Genomic DNA, 21647 nt, shown 5'->3' with positions numbered 1-21647 from the left:
TAAGCACCAGCATCACAGACCAAACATACAGGCACGTTGTCCACGCCGCCATCCCTCTTTAATTTTACTTTACAACCAGAATCATTGTGCACATGACAGCCAACTGAAAATAATTAAGCTACAGCCTTTTGGTTTCTTTAGAATCACGGAGAGGGAGGTCATTTCAAAGGGAGAGACTCACATGCACGAGCATACGCCAGCATGTGTATGCATAAGCAAAACCTAGAACAAAACTTGTATTAGTGTCAGGTTTGATGGTTCACTCTATGTTTCTCTACAGCGCGTAAGAAGCTGGAGCAGGTTGAGAATGGAGGGTGTGACCGGGATGCCAGCAGTATGGGCAGTCGCTCCAGTTCCTCAGGTACTACTGCAGGATTTGGTTAGTATTTAACACATACAGTAGTAATATCATGGATCTTTATATATATATATATATATGTTGATCTGTTGGGATAAAAGTCTCTCTGAGAAATAACACAACAGTAAAAATACAATATTAAGCATACTGGTTCTTTTGTTTACGGAAAATAATACCTCAGAGCTAGTTGTAACATGACCAAAGCCACGCCAATAAACAGCTTTCTAAGTTAATCTCTCTGCATCCCCTCCATTTCCCAGGCTCTTTGAATGCACGCCACGGTGGGAGCGGCAGTGTTGAAGAGCGGTCACCAGAGAGCCAATCGGGTCCTTCAGTGGTGGTCGTGGACAGCTTCCCAGAGGTTGACAAGGCTGTGCTTGTGGAGCGTATTGTCCGTCTGCAAAAGGCCCTGGCTCGGAAGCAGGAAAAAATTGAGTTCATGGAAGACCATATCAAGCAGCTGGTGGAAGAGATCCGCAAAAAGACCAAGTGAGTGGCATGGACCAAAGTATGGGGAGCAGAGAAAGAGATGTGGAGAACTTTTTGTATTTTTTTTAATGCACTGGGATCAGTTTGACCATAGAATGCAGGGTAGAATATATTCAACTAATACTGATGGACAGATACAATTTCCCTTCCAGTACAAACACATCAGTGTGATCTGGCTTCAAGAAAACTAGTAACACCTCACATCAGTCATCACTGCAGTGTAGCAGAGAACTGAGAAAGTTTCTTGCAGGAGTTTAAAAGCTTCTTAATGCAAAGTCTATTTTAGTTGCACATTTAAACGCAACACTTGGAATTCTGTTTTAGTATTGTGACAATACAGAACCAGCAATCGGTAATGACAACTGAATTTAATACATCTTCATTTCCATACATATATACATGAACACTTTTATGCACAGCATTCCTCACTTGTCGACGTTAAAGTTCTCCGGCTGACCTTGATAGACAATATATGCTTGCACACACAGTTTATGGCCCCGTGCATCCTTCATTGTCTCTCCTTCTTATCTTTAGATACTAATTCATTCACACACCACAATTATTATTCGTGACAAACTTCAGTCAGAGCTATTTATAGTCTAGGTGATTAGCAGGGGGTGCGCCTTAGTATGGATCCTTAATGATGCTCCTTCCATATTCATAGCAATCACCTGAAATAAAAGAGACGGCGTAAAGAACGTGTCTCAATCACATACTCATTTACCATAAATTTTAGATCTCAAAGTGAATTGTGGATCTATGCCTGGGTAACATAGGGTGTGGATATGAGTTTCCCATATAATAAAACCTAAAAGAGCCGAAGAGACTTAGAGCATGGAAAGATTTCTCCCTAAGTAAAATGAGTTGATTGAATGTTGATTGATTAGTATAACTCTGAGCATTTATAGTCCTCTGAGGTATCCAGCCTTCCTATTTGATTCCACTTGGATCATCTCTTCTTTCCCACTTCTAATTTGTTTCCCAGCTATACACACGGATTGAATCCATTAGCCTCAACCTACATTTAAGAGTTAAAATTGAGGACGAATCCCACGGTTGCAGGGCTAAATTTAGCTCTGTAAAATCTCAGCTAAGCACGGGGGTGTTACACTATCCAGAGTATGGATGTGAATTTGTCCTTTTTGCCTTTCTGTCCTTGTCCCTCCAGGACAGCCTGGTGAACACTGACAAGCGAACTGTAGGCCTGAAGCAGGTGATGAGTAAACAGAAGTTTTGAGGGTCTCAGACGAGGGCCAGTTAGAGGAAGAAAGTCAAGAGGCTGATTTTTGATTTCCTTTACCACATCCACACCACTCTGTTGTATGATCATAGCTGTGATTCTGTATCTCTATTCTCACTGACTACTCATGCATGTCCTTTTTTTTTTTTTTTTTTTTAAAAGAACGTAGAGTTGCAAAGAGGGAGGAGCTATTTTAGGCTATCACTGGTTCCAGAAGTAAAACTTTCACGGTGCATTTCTTTACCCTGTTTCTATGGGTGAGCGATAAAGATTCAATTAGTACATGGATTTTGGGTTAACTCTGCATGGATTTGGCGTTTAACTGGCAATGCAAAAGTATTAAGACTGTGCTCTGCTTCTTTTGACTTGCCTGTTGTCCATAGCAACAGTGGCTGAGGCTCATGGGTGGGCTAGTATTTAGCATACTCATGAGAATACTAACCCTTTGCCATGCCTAACTGACAAAATAAAACACTGATTTAGTGGAAGCTAAGTGGTGAAAATGATTGAAGCCAGTGGCCACAGTTCAAACCTATATGACTGTTGCATTATTCATGAAACTATCATGGGGATAGTGGAAAATATATCAGCAACCATAACCAGTCTCCTCCACTTTGCAACTTTATTGCCACACGATTCTCTTTAGATTTTTATTTTCACCCATCATGCAACCATTCATTATGTTTTCCGAGGGGCATTTTCACGTGCTATAAAGTCAAACACGGGTCGTTGGCTGCAAAGTGTACAGTACAGTATAGGTGAATTGCAGGAAATGGGCTAAAACATGCAGAAACAGCGGTATCATCCCTCAAGGGCAATGATGTCTGTCCTTCAGGGCCCACACCTGGTTATTATGACTATTACGTCTAAATGGTGTGCTCATGTGACTTGCATTAAAAGGATGCTGTTGCGGAGCAGATGGGAATTAAAGCAGGATGAGGCCTTCTGTTCAGGTGGTAGAGATGCCTGTTTATCTGGAAAGCATCCTTTTCAATCTGCTGAAGTTGTAATCAGTGTGTAAAAAAAGAAAAAAAAAAAGTAATCACAGCGATGTGAGTTCTGTTGTGGGCTTCTATGGATCCACACCTGTCAAGTGTTTTAAATGTGTGGATCATTTCAAGGGTATCGGGGATTTTTCTCCCTTTACCAGCCAGGCCTGAAGCTACTGGATGTGTTTTGATAGTAGCTGCCATGTAAACAAATACCTCTGGTGTTCTGTAAATAACACAGAATATATATATATATATATATATATATATATAGATTGATTATCATTGATCACATTATAAATTATAGCCTGCGTATTTCCTTTTTTTCCAGATAAAACATTGCTTACTTTTTCCATCTTACCTTTCTGTCTTTGCTACTTTCTGGGTCCAGAGTTTTGTCACTTTAAGAGGCTTTCCTAAAAGAACCGTCACTGAAAAATTGCCGCTTTCACTCTGTGCATGCTTGACTTGCTGCCCTCATTGCCAGAAACAAAAGGACATATTAGTCACAAATTCCAAAAATAAGTCATTGTCTTCCTTGTTTCCGACTTGTTGCTTACATCTCTGCCCCCGCCGACCTGTGCATGCCATTCAGCATCCGCACCATGCGGTCACATCTTTAATTTCTGTCACTTTTTTGTTTTTTACTAAACACTATCGTGATGGAACTGGGGTCCAAATATGGACCCTTGCAAGGCTAGTGAGAGGTAAGTTTCATTTTCTGTCTGTGATAGCCCAGGTGGTGTGTGTCTCTGTGTGTGTGTGGATGAGGATAATTTATGGTGGTGGTTTCTTTGTAGTGCTTTCATAGCTTTGTTTTTGTTTTCTTTTGCACCACAGACTTGCTTTGTTAGTTCATAGTGTGATACACTGCAGCATAGTTTTGGGCTTATGTAGTGCTAGATATGAAGTACACAATATGGAAGTTTTTTCCTCCCACAGATTGCAAGAGCTAATAACTAGTACTAGTATGAGCCCTTAAAAGGAACATTATCAATCAGACTCTTTACCCTTTAGAGAGAATCTATAAGTAGCACATTTGATGTCTTCATTCCAGGTAAAACACTGATAAATATGTTTGCATTTCACAAGAGTTTGAAGCTGCAGCTGTGTGACCAGTAGGTACTACACAGCTGCTTTACTTTAGCAATGGAAACTACTATTTATGCATGGAGGGCTGATGAAAATATCAGTAGCATGTTTTCAATCCTTCTCAGACCTCTTTCATAGCATATTCATGCAACTAAAATGCTTTCCAAGAATATTAAACAGCAATAACTTAATGTCCAAAGAAGGACTATCCCGAGCAAAATCTTGGTGCTTACAGCTGGGGTAGGCAGGAATCTGAAAATCTGAAAAAAGTAACAACAAAAGGCCACCAGATCTTGATAGACTTCATTTCTCCTCTTTCTATCCTAAGCCCTTCCCACCAGACATCACAGGCATGTACCCGCACTGCATAAGAAATCGTAGCACAAGCTTGATCGAACATGAACATGACATTTAATTAGCGGCAGCCATCTAACAGCACCATTTGACAGCTGGCATAGTAAATCCACCTAAAACAACCAAGCCAGCCGCAATGAGGCGTATAGATATTCCAGGAAAATGAAGTTAGCAGCGTACTTGTCCAGGAGGAGAACAGCAAGCTCAGAATACAGTAGTTTGATGAATATATTTTGCTGATGTGGACATGTATTTGTATGGATTAAATATCAAACTCTCTTTTTGAAAGGGTTGCTTAACAGTGTAGGCTTTTTTTGCCACTGCTGGATTGGCAACTTTTCCTGCAGGGTTTCTACTATTGAATTCTGTACAGCAGTGCATCTGTGTTTGTAAAACAGCTTATAATAGCAGGAATGACACCCTCTCTGTAAAAAGATCTGAACAAAATCTCACATCATAGCTTTGATTTTCTAAAGATAGTGATTCCTTAAATAACAATATGCTGAAAAGTTAGCGTTGGCACCAAACAAATACTGCTTACCTCAGCTTTACCATTGAAAGACACTACCTAAAGTCCATGTCGTTGTCTAGATTGGATCTTTTCTAGTTATTGATTTGCTGTAGTCTGAAGAATTAGATATTTGCATATAGTAGTTGTAGTACGCAAACTGTTGTGTTTCTGTTTTCATTCCTATCTTGTCATAGATAAATATTAAGTTGTAGAGAGAGCGGTAGAATCTGCAGCTTCGGAGTATTCTCCTCCAGTAAATCTACACCCCAATTATCTTTTTGAAAATCCTCATCCTCACCCTGAATTTCAACTGCACAATGCCAGGAGGAGGCAGATTTTTTTTTTTTTTCAGGTTAGTGCTCCAGGCTATACGTCTGGGTTGAGAGCAGCTTTAGAATATTGATTACTGACCCGGTCTTCAAGAACAGGAGGCTGTTGACCTTTTCTGTAGGACAGTACACAGCCCTCTTCAACCGTCTTCACTCGTTTTCTCAGGAAAATTAAAGACTTCAGTTCCGATTGGAAGAGCCGCGCCATTATCCTTGAAGCGTAGCCCAAATACCCTCATTCTTACAGCAGCACGAGACGTGCACAGAAAAGCCTTTGACACAGTGTTTCTTAATCTCGCTAATTTGCTTAACGAGTGTCTTTGGGTTGATTAGTGCTTTGCGCAGTTTTTCCTTCTCTTTCCTCGCATGTTAAGAAAAATATGATAATGTAGGAGGCAGTAATGAATTTGAATCACAATAACTGCTCTCTCCAGGGCCGGTTTACTCTAAATAGAAATGCTTGTCAGTGTTCTCCGGACTGCGATGGGAAAATTGAAGAACAGGAAGTTTAGAGCTGTTAAGAAAATAAATTTTCTTCTCTCCCTCGCTCTGACACAGACATAGCTTAACCTCAACACACCATCAGTATTCTGCATGTTTTGGAGATGAAAATGTATTATGAATATGATTTATCTCACTTTCTCACACACGCACAGGCATGCAGTTGATTGATTGAATTCTGGCAGCCCGTTTTAAAGCCTTTGCCTTTCCTTCTCTGACTGGCACAATAATAATCGTCTTCCCCACTATGACTGAATGTATCCCATGTACACGAGTCAAATGACACATCCTACTGGAATTACTATTCTTGTAATGTCTGCTGCTTTTGCTGCTGCAAGTGGTCCGTTGCTCTGGAGGAGCTCTCCATGCTCCCTAACTATGAAATCTCACTTTCTCAATTTTCTTTGCTCGACAGTCTCCAGCCGATGCTGCGCATTCACTTCGTTTTCACTCCTTTTGAAGCACACAGTTTGACTAATCTCCTCCCCTTTCTCCCTACAGAATTATCCAGAGCTATGTGCTGAGAGAGGAGTCAGGGGCCCTCTCATCGGAGGCGTCAGACATTAACAAGGCCCACCTGAGCCGGCGGGGAGGCATCATGGCTTCACTTTACACCTCCCACCCGGCGGACAGCGGCCTGACCCTGGACCTGTCGCTGGAGATCAACCGGAAGCTGCAGGCCGTGCTGGAGGACACGCTGCTGAAAAACATCACTCTGAAGGTAACTTCTCTCCCAGCAGGCATCATTCCACCGACGCATTCAACTATAAAGGCAGGAAGACTCATTTAAATTCACTGGAAACATTGATGATGTGAGCTGTTTCCTTCACAGGCTTTTAATTTGCCGTGACTGTGTGATCGCTGAGGCTTACATGACCTGAGTCGATAATTAATTGGCTGTGTCGGTGTCATGCTCCACCTTTGGAGCCAACGCCGCCTGATGTGACTTAGTTGTTAAAGTGTGCAGACGCCACCATCACCAACACATTCAGTCAGATCCGAATAGAGAAATGGATTCACCGAAAAACAACATGAATTAAATGAAGAGACCATTAGTTAAAAGCAACTAAAACTGACCTTTTTGGTTCTTAAGAACATGTCACCTTGCTTTTTACTGAAGCTCTTAGGATTACCGTGACCTGTATAATCTACACAGACATACATGAATTTCATTAATTCATCACAGAATTCCTCAAGTCAGCAGATTTGCTCTTATTGCATACATCATGTTTATGTTTGTAAAGGGATGCTCTGTTTTTTTTTTAAGCAGGTAGAAGATTTAAATGTATGCATTTGAAATGATCATTTAGCTCAATCCCCTTAAGTCCTCACACCTACACCAGCTGCGGAGACTGCAGGATCCTTTCACTGGAGCAGATACCATATAGCACGCTACTATAGACTGTGACCTATACATGCAGAATACTGATGGTGAACCTCTTTTAGTTCTTTCAGTCCTCCAAAGAGACCTGGCTCAGGTGTCACAGCCAACCTACCCTTGCGCAGTAGCAGCTGCTAATCTCTCTCAAATCCATTCATGTCAGAGAGCAAAGCTTCAAATTCGTTGTGGAGATTGCCATGCTGAAGTGCTTACTGTTAAACTTCCACATGAAAATACTGTATGTGCTGTTAACCAGGGGTCAGACACATTTAATGTCATTGGGATTTTTATTTCAGATACATTTTCAATAGTATGTTTTCAGTCACTAAAATCCTTTCAGTTTTATACATCAACTACAACAAACCACTGTGTTTTGTTACTTTTCTCTTATTCAGTTAAAATGAGATAACCCAAACTGACAATATTCACAGTTACACATAAACAGCACTTAAGATGATGTGATTGTAGATGCGGATAAAAAGGACAGTTTGATCTGGGTATAGTTGGGTGTCAGACCACCCTCTGCCTTTATCAGTTCAGGTTTTCTGATATTTAGGTCATGTCTTTCAAGCCTTCAAAGTCAGCCGCAGCATGTGTCACATTGTCTGCATGCGATTTGACAAGCTGATGGTGTCCTCATCAGGATGTCAGCCTGACCTGACAAGTCGAAAACGCTCCAATTCATTCACGTCTGCAACTGAGACATGTTTTCCTCCTTACTAGTTCATCAGAACTAGTGGATTCGGTTCTGCGTTCGGTGTCCATCTTCATTTAATCTGTATGCACATGAGCTGTGTCCAGCATCTGCACCTGAGGGCCTTTTGGTGGGTTTAATTGAATTAAGATTTCGATTGAACCAATTTCCCGATGCGCTGGTGTCAAACGAATGAATCTGTTCCGCTTCTCAGCTCTTCGGTTTCCAACAGCAGCCACAGTCGAGACGTGGTTTGACCAGCTGGTACGTCAGACCCATAAGAAAAGGTGGCGCCTGGATGCCGGTTATGACGAATTTGTTTCCACTCAGTGACAAATGCACAGACATTTCGCACATTAATATGGTTAAAAGTTTACATTAAGCACCCAGGATACGTTTAGAACAGAGGTCCATTTGTCCCATGATGTCCCTCATATGTGTGTGTGGGATTTTTATTTATATATATATATATATATATAGTAGGGCTGGCCCGAATAGTGGTTTCTGGCCTCCAAATATTCGGGCCCTAATAAAGACGAATATCCGAATATTCGTTCCGCCCCGTAACATCCGACGGGGGGGGGTGATCAAATGCGGCAGTGGCGGCAGCGGCGGCTTGGGACACAGACGGGCCGAAAATTCGGATCCTTTTTCATTTTTAGAAAGTTCTGGCCAACATTTCCTGATGACAGATTGAACCCAGTGTAAACCGACCTTCGTTGCCTTCGTTTTGTCTTCAGCAGAGGTCTTCGGCGTCTTGTCTTGTGTTTATGCAACGAAGTGAAGCGTAATGTCAGAGTTGGCAGCCACCGGGCCATTCGGGTGGTGTTTACAAACACGAATGGAGGAGCCGAAATGAGCCGAAGAACATGGCGGGGTGAGCCGAAGTGGGCCGAAGGCGCAGGGAAGAGACGAGCTCCGAATATTTTTGTCTGGGGGGAGGAGGGGGTGATCACATCGACATATGTGTATATGTTTATGTGATCTCATGATGAGATGAGCCGATAAGTGCCGATGTGGGCCGAAGGCGGAGGGAAGACAGTAACACCGCATATTCTTTCAGCCCCGGTAACGTCCGACGGGGGAGTGGGGTGGGCGAATATTCGGATACCAAATTAATATCCGGATAGTGCCATAGCGAACGAATATCCGGATATTCGGGTCCAGCCCTAATAAATAGTCTATGTTGTCGCTGTATGTCCGCTGAATATAAAGCATGTCTCAGCTTTATGTAATAGATGGAACCAGCAGTCCAAAAGATTATGAACACAAAGCAACATTAGCATCAACTTGGAGTCTGTTAGCCACCTGGTGAATGTAAGTCCAATATTCACTCTCTGATTTGCTCTGCACCAACTCCTGAGGGAAATATCTCCCTTTAGCTGCTAAATTGGTGCTGAGGTGGCTAACAGCGAGTTTAAAAAAAGGGTTATTTATTTATATTTCTGCCTGCTGTGGCTACAATCAACGCTGATTACAACCAATTCACCACGGAGGCTTTTTCCACCGTCATTGTGCGACACACGTACCGCAAAACAGCTGCCCTATTTTTCACCATTTTACATATTAGAGAATGTCCAATGTATCTTAAATCCATGTCAAATACAGTGGGCGAAACACTCCTTCCAAGCAGGGGCAGGGTGACACAGTGTTAAAAAAAAAAAAAAAAAAAAAAAAATTAAAGGAAGAATGAATTTCTTTAATCCTGCAAGACACCCACATAATCGAAGTCTTACAACGTGTTCCCAAACTGCTGACATGTATTGTTACAGCCTCTTTGATTTTTGTCTGTTTGCTCTGTTTGCCCTTTTGTTTATGTGGGCACACGCTTTGATAAATATTTTCATATTTTGCAACCCATCAGCTCCCTATTGTCTTTATGTACTGTCAAATTTATATGAAAAGTTGCCCGTGTTGAAAGAAAAAAAAGTTGAATGGGACAATAAATTGTGTTAAAATGTGGGAGTATTTACTGGCAGAGGGTTTTCTTTCTGCGGATGAAAGATGATTGGCAGTAAGCAGGAAGTAATGATATAAAAGCACTCACCATGGGCACAATAAAATGACAGTAAAACAAAAATATTCTGACAAAAGGCGAATCAAGGCTTCAAATTTACTGTGATGGTTAATCGAACTTTTTCAATCTCTGGCTCTGTTGTGATTGTTCTTCATGCTGAATAAGAATATGTGGCAGCAAGGGGTTTCTGCAGAGAGAATCACAAAGTTATCTGCCGTGTTCAACCATAGTGCACAGAAAACATCAAGGAAATAGTCGAGACAGGGTCGAACTTCAGCAATACTAATAATAATTTTGTTTCTGTGTGTTTTTACGTTTTAATAATAGGTTGAGGAACGATAAACAGCACTACAGGCCCTTATTTCTTGACAGCATTTGTCAGAACTTTTAAAAAGGGAAAGAAAAACCTGATTTTCAAGTGTTTTTGACTGAACTGTGCGTGAGAGAACCGAACCAAATCCAAGCTTAAAATCATAATATTTCATCAAAATCGCTTTATTCTACATGTTTCATTTTAAAAGTCGCCCAAAATAAACCCTTTGCTGTAACTGGATCCTGTAAAGAAAGAAAACATTCTCCTCCTCCATGCAACTGAGAAGCTAACGGTGACAAATTCAAGGACTTTTAGCCTGAACTGCAGGCAATGTGTCCCAAAAACAGATAGGAGACAAGTATATAATCACATTAAAACAGTAGTAAAACATCTATAGTATGTAGAGGAACCACTTTTTCTAGTGTGGTGTCATCTGGGATTACTTGGGCAAGTGTTTTACATGTTAATTCCAGTGTTTTTCTAGCCTAGCCATGCTACACCAATGTTTCTGACGGCACAAGGGTCTAGGGAAGCGCGACAGGGAGGGAGGCGGGCTAAAAGGTTGTCTATCAAATCCCTCTGCAGCAATTGGGTAGGTAAACAACCAATCAATGCAACGAATAGGCTGACGTAGTTCCGAGAGCACCGGCGGATTGTGGCTAAGTCCCATTAGCTTCCCAACCAGCGGAGCCGCGGAGCCGTGGAGCCAACTGGTATATTAAGGATTTGCCATATCCCATCGGCATAAGTCCAAATACGTCTTTCTTCTCAATGAAACAATTCAGTGCCGTCCTTTGTTTATCTTTCAAGTTGAATGTTAGCTTCAAATCTTTAAGGGCTGTGGCCAAAGCCGAGTCGAAAGATAACTGTTTATTGTGCGCTGGTTGTTTCTGTCAGAATCGTCGCGCCTCTGTCGTCACTTCGTTACGCCCGCCTTCTGACTCTACACTTCATGGTGATTGGTCCGGCCAGTTTTAGGAGAATCCAGCCTCGAGCCTTATGGAGGGTAACAAGACCCACCCTGGCAGAGAATTAAATTCGTTGCCGTGGGTTGTCTAGCGCGGCTAGGCTAGTGTTTTTCAACTTTTTAAAAGGAAATGATCAAAGAAATTCAACTTCTGCCTCATCTTTTTTAATGATTTATAACATTATAGCTATAATTCTGACTTTACATTTCAGTAAAGCATGAACCCACAGTTAATAAATATGTGACAGGATGCTCCGAGTTCAGGCGGTTAAATGTTGTTTTGTCTGTTTCTCAGGAGAATCTGCAGACACTGGGCGCTGAGATCGAAAGGCTCATAAAGCGGCAGAGGGATCCCGAGGACGGCGTGAGGAGGAAGTGATCGGGGAAGAGAGAGAACTTTATGAATCTCCGTCTGACACGCACTCATTCTCGCAACATGTGAAGGAGCAAAATTGAATGTTGAAAGTGCCAGCAGGATCTCAGGTCCTTGATCTCCGATTCTGTCCGTTTGGAGAAGATGTCTGAACTTACTTGAACTCGTCGCTATTCCGTCCGCCTCTGTTTTCGCCTCTGATACAACGAATCTTCCTCTGGATCACGTCCGTCTCCCCCAGAGCCTTGCCAAGAGAGCTCTTTGGGCCAGTGGCTTCGAGCTTCAAACTCTGATTGCCTTGTAAAGTAACTGACTGAGGATGCCATCGTTATGAATGTATAGCAAATTCTACCTGGAAAATAGTTGAAAAATGACGAATTCTGAGTTGCCAGTTATTTCATCCTATAAAAATACGGACTGTCTTCTGGTGCATTAGCCTCCTCGCAGCTCTGTCCACCGTAGCGTACGCGCACTGCGATGATCATTGCCAGCATGCTCTTTCCATTTGTTTCCATCTGCCAATAAGCCAAATGTACTTTTTGAAAAGACTGCTGCTTCTGCTCGACTCCCGTATTGCAAGCGAAAGTGAAGAACAGACCAGCCTCAGCTTGCGGGGACCTGGCGTGCCACCTGTGCATTTTTTCCATCGGGTTCTTGTTCTGCGCAGCACTAGTCTGAGCTGGTGCCTCACATCAGCACCCATCTGTGCGACACCGGTGCTAGACTTACGGAAGCAGACTCCGATCTTCGCAGTGTTCTCTGGAGCCAGCGGCGCTGTGGAGGCATCCCACTGCAGCTGTGGAATATCAAGTATAAAAATCACGCGAAGGTTGAAATGTAGAGCTGGTCTTTAGTTTGGCCGTTCTGAATGTGATTTTTTTTTTCTTCTCTTTTTTTTTTTTTTTTACTTATTTTCTAAGTTGACTTAGTAGAGAGTTTCTATTTTAGTACGTGATCCTTTTTTGTTTTTAGTATTGTGTGTCACAGAAGAAAGCTTCCTCTTCGATTTTTTTTCCTTTTAGTTTAAAATAATGAATACCTTTTCCTTACTTTACTCTCTCGCGGCCACTTCATTAGCGCCGACTTCCAACAACTCATCTTAATCAGACGCAAGCATTTAAAGATAATCCTGCTTGTTGTGAAGGGGTTCATTTGCGTTGTGAGCATTTCTCAAAGTTTTCGCAGCATATCCGAGTGATTTAGTGAGGAAAGGACTAATATTTGAAGGCGTTCATGCCACACTCCTCTTTATTTTGTTCTTATTTTTTTGTAGTATCACTGAGTCCAGTAAAAATGGAAATCAAGTGTAGAAAAAAATCAAAGGGAGAACAGCAGATCTGTAGCTGTAGCTCAGGAAAGCCAACGGAACCTACAGAAATATATCCAGGGTCAAAGTGCAATGTTGTTCCTTTATGTTTTTATTCGCTCTTTCTTTTGATCCCAGTGCGTTTGTGTGCCAGTATACTGTCTGCAACGTGCAACTGTGCCGGTGGTCGAGTATTTAAAACTGTGTGTGCATGGCTGCATGTGTGCCTTTTTAACCTATCGGGCTTTCATGTTTACACCTTGTATACATGCTTCAGCTGTCAGGGCTTATGGTTTTGTCTTCTTTTACCCCCCCCCCCCAGATTGACCACAGTTTGTTCCATCCAGAGGGGTAAACCCGATTTGCATTTAGACCAGTGTCTGTCACACACTATATGCAGCTCAGTACCTCTCAGCCGTGCACAGCCATGCTTTTGTCTCTCACTGACACCTGTTTAGTTCATCACACAAGCGTACACGCTCACGCACGCTTCAGGATGAGGGATAGGGAGAGCAGGCAACCGGCTCCATTTCCACAATGCCCGCGTCTCCTTTCACTTGATTTGATCTGATTGCTGTCACAAAAGATAAGCATCCATCTTTTTATTTCCCTTCTCGCAGTCAGGAACAGGCTCTTACGGGTCATGAATGGCTACAGGCCGATCCCCTCCCCGTACACCCCGAGGCTGTGTTGAAACGGACCGCTACCTGAATAAAGATAAACGTTTCCAGGATCGAGGTCACAGAGTCCTGAAAGCCTCCCTGCAGCGAATGCTCTTGCGTTTGACGTACCTCTACTTTAATTTCATTCACACTGATTTTTCTTTGTGACGTGGGATCAGTATGTAAATGCACAGGCAGCCAACCTGGAGATTACCTCTGCATTCTCCTTGGTGTTGTTAACCTTTGAAACTCCACAGATTCAGCAAGGTAGCATCTTAATAGCATCGTCTCACACTGCAGCTGGCTTTGTTTTTCTGTAAAGGCTGTGGATAATTTCAAAATGATTTCAGCTATAAATCAAAAACCAGGTGCTTTGCTGCTGAATGAGCGTTTTGTTGTTTTGCAGCTTGTTTCAGGTGCAGAAGTAAAACACGACCTATGCAACGGCCTCGCATGGGATTTTCTGATTACGTCCTCATAATTCTCTGAGGCACGTTAATACGTTTCCTCTGATTCGGTCACCCGGGAGATACGATTGCTTTCCGCAGCCTTGAAACGTAGCCATGCCGCAGCTTTGTGTGGAAGAATGAATCGAACCTCACGTGTCTCTATATGAATATGAAGAAATAGTGTTTCAGTTTGTGCGAGTGCCGATCTGTAAAATGAAATGAGAAGAAGTTAGTTGTCTGTTGTTTTCCTGCTGTGCAATGATTCCCTTTGCCCTGTCTTGTGGAATATTCAAACTGTGATTATAATATACTTGTATTTGTAGATACGCCATTCTGTAAAATTATGATGAGATGTTTTTAAAAAAAAATATATTGATTCCGGATGATGTTTGTACATATGGTGTTTCAGAGGAATAAAAGGAGATGTGTCTTAGCTTCATCTTGAATGTCCTGCGCCTGCCTTGCTTCATGGTTTTTAGTGGAATTCATGTTGCACACATAACCTCTCACACATTCATTGGGGTTGGTTGCAGCTTTAAGGCCCACTTCAGAAGCAGCAGTGTCAGCAGTGCTGGAGGTCATAACATCGCTGCGACACTGTCTGTCAAAACCAAGCAGCCTTTCGGATGATTTAAAACCCAAAGCAGCTCCCAAAGTCCAAACGCTCCGGGGTCACCCGTCCTCTACAACCACTCATTCATTCATTTTGCTGTAACTGACAGCAGCATTCTTCTTTCTTCAGGAATTACACAAACTAAAATGTGCATTCAAAAGCAAATATAAAGCTTAAAAAAATTTTGAAAAATTTGTCACCGTTTCCAATACTGGAAAAAGAAAATGTTTGTATGGAATTTTTCCATTTTCTTCAAGGATTTTTTTTTTTTTTCTGCATGAAAAATATCAATAAACATACAAAAATTTAGTTTAAATTTACAGGTCCAATGAAAAAATATTAAAACCTGTAACTTTTGAAAACCGTAACATTTTTTTTTTTTTTACAAAGAAAGACTGTTAAACCACATTTGATAATTGTACAAATCTGTTCTTTTTATTAAATAGATTAAACTGTTAAATTCAAGTTTAATTTTGTAAATATATTTGTAACATTAGGTTCCACCAGTGACAACATTTGTCATTTCCAATCAAGAAAAAAAACTTCCTGGTTGAATAAAAGTAATTTTAAGTTGAAATTTTCTAGGGGTATAAATAATTTCAGGCTTGACTGTATATGCATACATATATATCTCAAGATATATAGATCTCAAGAAAAAAAAATGAGGCCAGACAATGTATTTGTTATTAATTATAGAACATGTATGTATTTTTTTGAGATTGTTATTTTGGTATATACAGCACATTATACTGTGTTTTTTTTTTTTTTTTTTTATCCCAGCAGCCAAAACATTTCCATTTCTTTTTACAATGTAGATGTCAAAACCCACACAGCAACATATATGAACTACTCCATTCTAGTACCACACGAGACAAAGAGAAGCAGCACATTTGCTGTGCTGGTTGAATGCCATCGCATTTATTCATCAAAGCCTGTTTACGGCTTTTGTGTCTCCAGAGGGCACTGTGCAAAATCTGATAAACCGCTTCAAGTGATGCCGCTTGAGTCAGCTGGGGTTAGAAAACTACAAGTCTTAAAATGAAAAGAATCTGGGGGAAAAAAAAGTGAGCTTATCGGACCCCTGGGCTAGCTGGGGCCGAGGCAGTCACCGTGTCCTTTGTTTTCCATCAAAATCAGCTCTTCTGTTGAACAATACCCTTAGTCACCCTTTCTGTCTGCTCACAAGCATCATGCGTGTGATTTTACACCACTCTTACCCACGTGTGCACATGTTCACACACCGAAACGACGCCCACAGACCAACTGATTGCATCTGTCATCAGAAGGATGCATTTAGCAGGGAAGTAAGACATTTGCAGACATTCTCATCATGTATGGGGGAAAGCTCCCATTTTCTCTGCAGGCGCAGCAACACACGGCAGGTTCAAATATCCAATTCAGGCCAATGGTTACTGACGGGCTATTTTTAGCCTGCAGATAGCGGATTCTCCTATCAGCTTAGATGACCACCCTTGAATTCATAAAGCATTGCTTGTGTTCTTTAGGGGAATGCTGCAACCATGACAGTAGCTCTCAAGGTGTGGAGATACTAAGCTTGTCCTGTCCTTGTCAGTTGTTTTTTGTTTTTTTTAGCCTAATATAGTCGACACCGAATCCAAGCACAGTAACAGCAGCTGCAACATGAAGATAAATACCATCTGAATATGAATGCTCCATTACATTCCACTTATTGTCTATTAAACTTCACTGTTATGTAATTCTGTGCTCAAAAATAGAGCTTTTAATTGGGAATATTCATGTATCCATCTGATCCATCCCATTAGAGGAAGGCTGCCCTCTCGTGTGGAACCTCTCAGTGTCGCTTTGATTGTGTGCCACTCTGTGCCTCTTCAGACGCTTCGCTGCTGCCTCTAAGATGGAAATCGAGACAATTATATTTCTCCAACAGAGCTGCAGCATATTAACACACCCTATAATGTTGTTCATTTGTATTTGTAGCTGATAAAAAAGGTGCAGAGCTGCAAGTTTTTGTTGTCTCCACTGTCCAAGTACAGTACGTCAGTGAAGGCTGTCGTGTCAGGTTGAAGGAACAAAAATGTAACATGCTTGCAGTGTGCGTCTGGTTATTGTCTGTCTTTTATTGCTGGGGGTAGAGTCAGAGCCTGGGGTCACTGCTGACTGCAAAGAGTCAGCAAGAAAGGTGGCGCGGGAACCTTGATTGTGATGAAGGCTTTTAAACAGGCTGGAGTTGGGTTTCACTGCTCAGCAGCAGTGGTGGAAGGTGACTAAATACATTTGAAGTGCTGCAGTTTAGTGAGAGTTTGCTTGTTTTTTCTTTCAGTATTTCTATTTAAAGGTACTTGATACTTCAGTTTCCTTACATTTCAGATGGAAATGTTTCTTTTTCCACACAGCTACGATCCATTGAGACATCAAAAAAATTACAAAATGTGTTACTGAAGAATAAACCAGTGGGTCGCTAAATGTTTGCCTTGTGACTCCCTACCAAAAAAAGTTGCATTTGGTGTTTTTAACATATCTTTCAGTTGTGAGTGGGCTCACCAAAGTGTTTTATCATCTAAGCATCTCCTCTGATTAACAGTTTGAGGGCTAAATAAGCATTTATACAATATTTGACTATGAACGCAAAAATGAAAGAAAAAAAAATCCACAAACAAGATCAGAACTTTATCTATTCCTCTGTCCTCTTTTCATTACTCTCACAGCCCCCACAGATTTATCTTGTGACTCTTTATAGGGACCAGAACCTTCACTTTTAGCTCCACTTTTTCAGTTACAACTGTAAATTGTTACTCAAGCACTGACAATGCTCAGGTTACCAAGTTTCAAACAATCCATCCATCCATCCTCTATACACCGCTTTATCCTCACTAGGGTTGCGGGGGGTGCTGGAGCCTATCCCAGCTGACTCGGGCGAAGGCAGGGGACACCCTGGACAGGTCGCCAGTCTGTCACAGGGCTACATATACAGACAAACAATCACACTCACATTCACACCTACGGGCAATTTAGAATAATCAATTAACCTCAGCATATTTTTGGACTGTGGGAGGAAACCGGAGTGCCCAGAAAAAAACCCACGCATGCACAGGGAGAACATGCAAACTCCATGCAGAAAGAGCCCAGGCCTAGGCCGGGATTTGAACCGGGGATCTTCTTGCTGCAAGGAAAAAGTGCGAACCACTACCTCACTGTGCAGCCCTCAAACGATCTTTTTGAAATAGTGGGTAATTTAATGTATTTTAAGGGAATATTGGGAATATTTAAGGGAATATATATCATGGAATATTTGGTCACAGAAGCCATATTTCTGCAAAATGAGGTTGTCTTTTTTTGCAGCTCTCTATGTTTTGCTTAATACTATTAGTTCTGTTTTTTCTACACTGTACTTAGACTTTCTTAATATTCCTTTTTGCTGTAGATGACAATGATTTTGCATCTATTTTTGTATATATCCACAATTTGCCCCTTTACTGTAAATGTCAGAAATTTTGACATTTTATTTCTTCGACTAGCATGATTTGCACGTTTATTGCATGTTCTTTTGTACATTGGTTTCCTTATCTTTCCTGAATGGAATGTGTGAGCTACTGAATACCTTGGATTATCCATCCATTCAAGTATTTCAGTACATTTTGTTGTACTGTTCTGTCCTTAAGTAGGACGCTGCGTGAAGGATTTTTACGCCATTGTGTTGGTGAAAGATTCCTTTCACCACTTTTGCTCCACCTCCTTGTTAAGAACCTCTCAGGGAGCAGGAATCTAAGCTGGTCGGCAGAAGCTCCGATGAACAATGGAGGAGGACGACTCCAGGGTCCGATGCACCACTGCGATGTTTCACTGATGAGACACTGTGGCATTTACTGTGAGGGGGTAAAAACCTTGAAGTCAGTCGGTGGGCTTGCAAAAGGGCGCTTTCAGCCTTTCAGGTTTAGGCCGGCCTCTCAGAAGGCTTTGAACACTCTGTGAAGCCACTCATCATGGGTGTGCACCGTCCAGCTCCTAAACAGAAATGTTATTGTGATGGACCGTCCATCCAGACAGCACTGATGGGGCTTTCAGGAGGATTAAAGGCGCCACAAAGACCAAACATCTCTTTTTAAAAAGGTTTGCATGCACGGCGATGGTGCTAAGATTGCTGCAGATCTGACAATAGGATCTCACTATCTTGGCCAACTGCTGGAATAACACATTTCTTTAAAGACCCAGGACTTTGATGAGGATTTAGAAATAGATGCTTGTTATCGTCAATGCAACCTTTGAGTCGACTTGAAAGGATAGTTTGGCATTTCGTAAAATGCACTTTTTCTTTCAACAGCAGTCAGTTAGCTTAGCATAAAGGCTAAAAACAGGCTAAAGAGAGAGCTCACTTGTGTCAAAAGGTTAAAACAATCCAGGAAGTTGCTACACCAGCTAAGAAATAGTCCACATAACCCCAAGCTAACCATCTTCTGACTGCAGCTTCTTATTTAAGAACCAGATTCGGGTGAAGCATCTTCTAATCCAACTTTGAGTGAGACAAGTCCAAATATTCCATTAATAGCGTTTGCGCACATAGTCATCCGGAACACTAAACTGAAAGAAATCCAGAAGGACCCTGGACCATCAGACGCTGAATCATCAGCTTATTGGGATTCCAGAGTAGGATTTAGTAAAAGGTCAAGAAACGTAGAGCTGGCACTCCAATGAACGACTGAGAAAGGAAGTCAGAGTAGATTTTAGGAGCTACAAAGCCTCAAAACAGCAGCTGTGCCAAAAGTTTCTCACTTAGAGCGACAAACCAGTGAGGAGGAGAGAAAATCCTGAGGAATACTGCACATCCAGCTGCGTTCATCAACATCAGTTCTGCATTTTTAAGCAGTTGTTCATCAAAATTTCTTTCCAAAATGGTTTATTCATAAGCGTCCACTGTGTAAGTGCATCTGCATGTGTTCCAACCTGTGCAGTCGTTGTTCCAGCTTCATTTATACTAAAGTTTTGGATTTATAAGTTGCATTTTCATGTCATATCTGACCTGTGATCACAATCTAGCAATCGGACCTCAGTTTAGTCCTAAAAGTAGGACTTTACCCTACGGATGTATGTTTGATATAAACAGGAAAGATGTACCTCAGTCATGTTTACTGGTCCTGTTGCAAATATTTCTAAAAGTGGATATGTGCTCATGCTATGTTTAGTCTCTTTGTTCATATTCTCACAAGTGAGTCAAGTTTTCATTACAAAAACTGAACGTTAATGCTAAACATGACTGACCGCATCCGATCAATCTTTACATGAGCCACAGATGGAGCAAACCAAAGCCCAACAGATGGAGTCCACAAAGTGCCAAGTTCACACGAGAATCCAAACAGATGGACACATGAAGTGTGGCACCTGCTTCTGGCGCTGCACCTCGACACTCACAGCGTGACTTAGAGTGGAAAAATCACAGGGGAATCGGATCTTACAGGGTTACAATGCGTTCGTCAGCCAATGGAAGTCGAACTCTATCAGCGTTTCTGCATCAGAGAGAGGTGTGCCAGCTGCAGGGTCTCCATGAGTTCATTCTTGTCATTCTGCCTTCTCTCACATTCATAAATAATATTTTGTTTCTCTATTAGCTAAATTTATCGAAGTATGTCCACAGAATCTGTCATATGGTTAAGAATTTTTGAGCTTGAGAGGCTAACAAAACATAACTGCATTTGATGTAGCGAAACAAGTGATTTTAAAGTAGATAAGGGGTGCAAAAGGTCGACTTTCATGTTCCCATAGCAACAATTTAGCACCTCTGTTGGGGTTTGATAAGGTTGTAATAATTAGCAATCAGCTATAATTATCTCCAGGTGCTGGCATTTCTTGCCTTCAGTCATTTCTTTTTTCGTTTTTTGTTCTCGTAGGTCGTACCAGCCTCCCCTGCAGTTACAATCCCTGCAGAAAATGACAATACACAATACAGTATTGTGTTTCCTAATCACATTTTCTGCAGAATCAATTATTTAAACGCGTGGCCACTGAGCAAATATCCCAAAGCAAATGTCTCTTAGCATCAATATCACAGTAGCACTTAGGGGAATGGAGATTATTATTAAGATTCACAAAGGAGCCTTACGGTCGGAATGTTTTTAATTATCTTTGATGATGTTTGTGTTGGTTGTTAATCAAGTGCAGATGGCAGTAGGAGGTGGTTGGCAGAGACAGTATTCATGAGCTGGATGAGAGGAGGTGAAGTAAATGCAATAACGGGATGAAACTTGACACCTGTCGCCAGACAGGATCTGAAGGAACTCCAGACACTTGCTTAAAGCTTCAGCGCAGAGCGAGTCCTGTCACCGGAGGTCATGGAAGATGTCAGACGTCATTCGGCTATGAAAGCTGACTTTTTTTATTATTTTATGGCCGCATTAACGTCTGGGAATGTGGGAATTTAATAGCGGGAGTGATTACTTCATGAGTTGCAGCTGGTTTCCTAAAATTTCTCCAGGTTCTTCAGGCCAAAAATAAATATGAACTTGAGCATAATTTTGGGATAAATACCAAATCACGTTCCGATAAAGCTCATTACCTCCTCCAAGAAATCAAACATTTGTTTTTTAGGTTTTTCATATAAAGATAGTGAGCTAAATTTAAAGGTGCTGGTAGGAAGATTTTGTTCCAGTTGGACCATCCTACCTCTTGACTGTAGCTACATGTTAGCTGCCCAGTTTTGAGCTTCTCAAAGTCTAATTTATTCAAAAAGCAGGTTTGAAAACAACAAGGGTTGAACCAAAAGTTTTGTACAATGAAAGTAGAGAGACAAATTTGCATGGAAATACAATATATATATATATATATATATATATATATATATACATATATATGTATATATACATTTATATATATATATATATATAAAATGTATATATACATTTTTTTATGGACAAAGGATAAGGTTCTACTTAAATCTTAAAAACTGAGTAAACGAGAAGACGTGGTTCTTTAAGTTTCTAACATTTGAGCGTCTATTTTTGAAGCTGGATCTCAGAGCATCTTGGAGCATCTGGTTGGC

The 21647-nt window shown here is 41.3% G+C and overlaps 1 protein-coding gene across 3 annotated transcripts in view; it reads left to right on the top strand.

Moving 5' to 3' along the window:
- Positions 1–14464, top strand: part of ccdc186 (coiled-coil domain-containing protein 186) — a 31148-nt gene extending 16684 nt beyond the window's left edge. Inside the window, exons 13-16 of one of the 3 annotated variants that reach the window (XM_022196037.2) lie at positions 281–361; positions 619–847; positions 6365–6584; positions 11531–14464. In XM_022196037.2, coding sequence (XP_022051729.2) covers positions 281–361; positions 619–847; positions 6365–6584; positions 11531–11614 — 614 coding nt within the window. In that variant the 3' untranslated portion in view covers positions 11615–14464. Of the gene's footprint in view, positions 1–280; positions 380–618; positions 848–2015; positions 2239–6364; positions 6585–11530 lie in introns of those variants that run through there. The other 2 variants (XM_022196036.2, XM_022196039.2) reach the window with 2 other exon arrangements.
- The last annotated feature ends 7183 nt before the right edge of the window (positions 14465–21647 follow it).

This window comes from Acanthochromis polyacanthus, chromosome 19 (genome assembly GCF_021347895.1).
Source record: "Acanthochromis polyacanthus isolate Apoly-LR-REF ecotype Palm Island chromosome 19, KAUST_Apoly_ChrSc, whole genome shotgun sequence".
Lineage (NCBI taxonomy): Eukaryota > Metazoa > Chordata > Actinopteri > Pomacentridae > Acanthochromis > Acanthochromis polyacanthus.
This window is presented reverse-complemented; position numbering and strand designations above follow the sequence as displayed.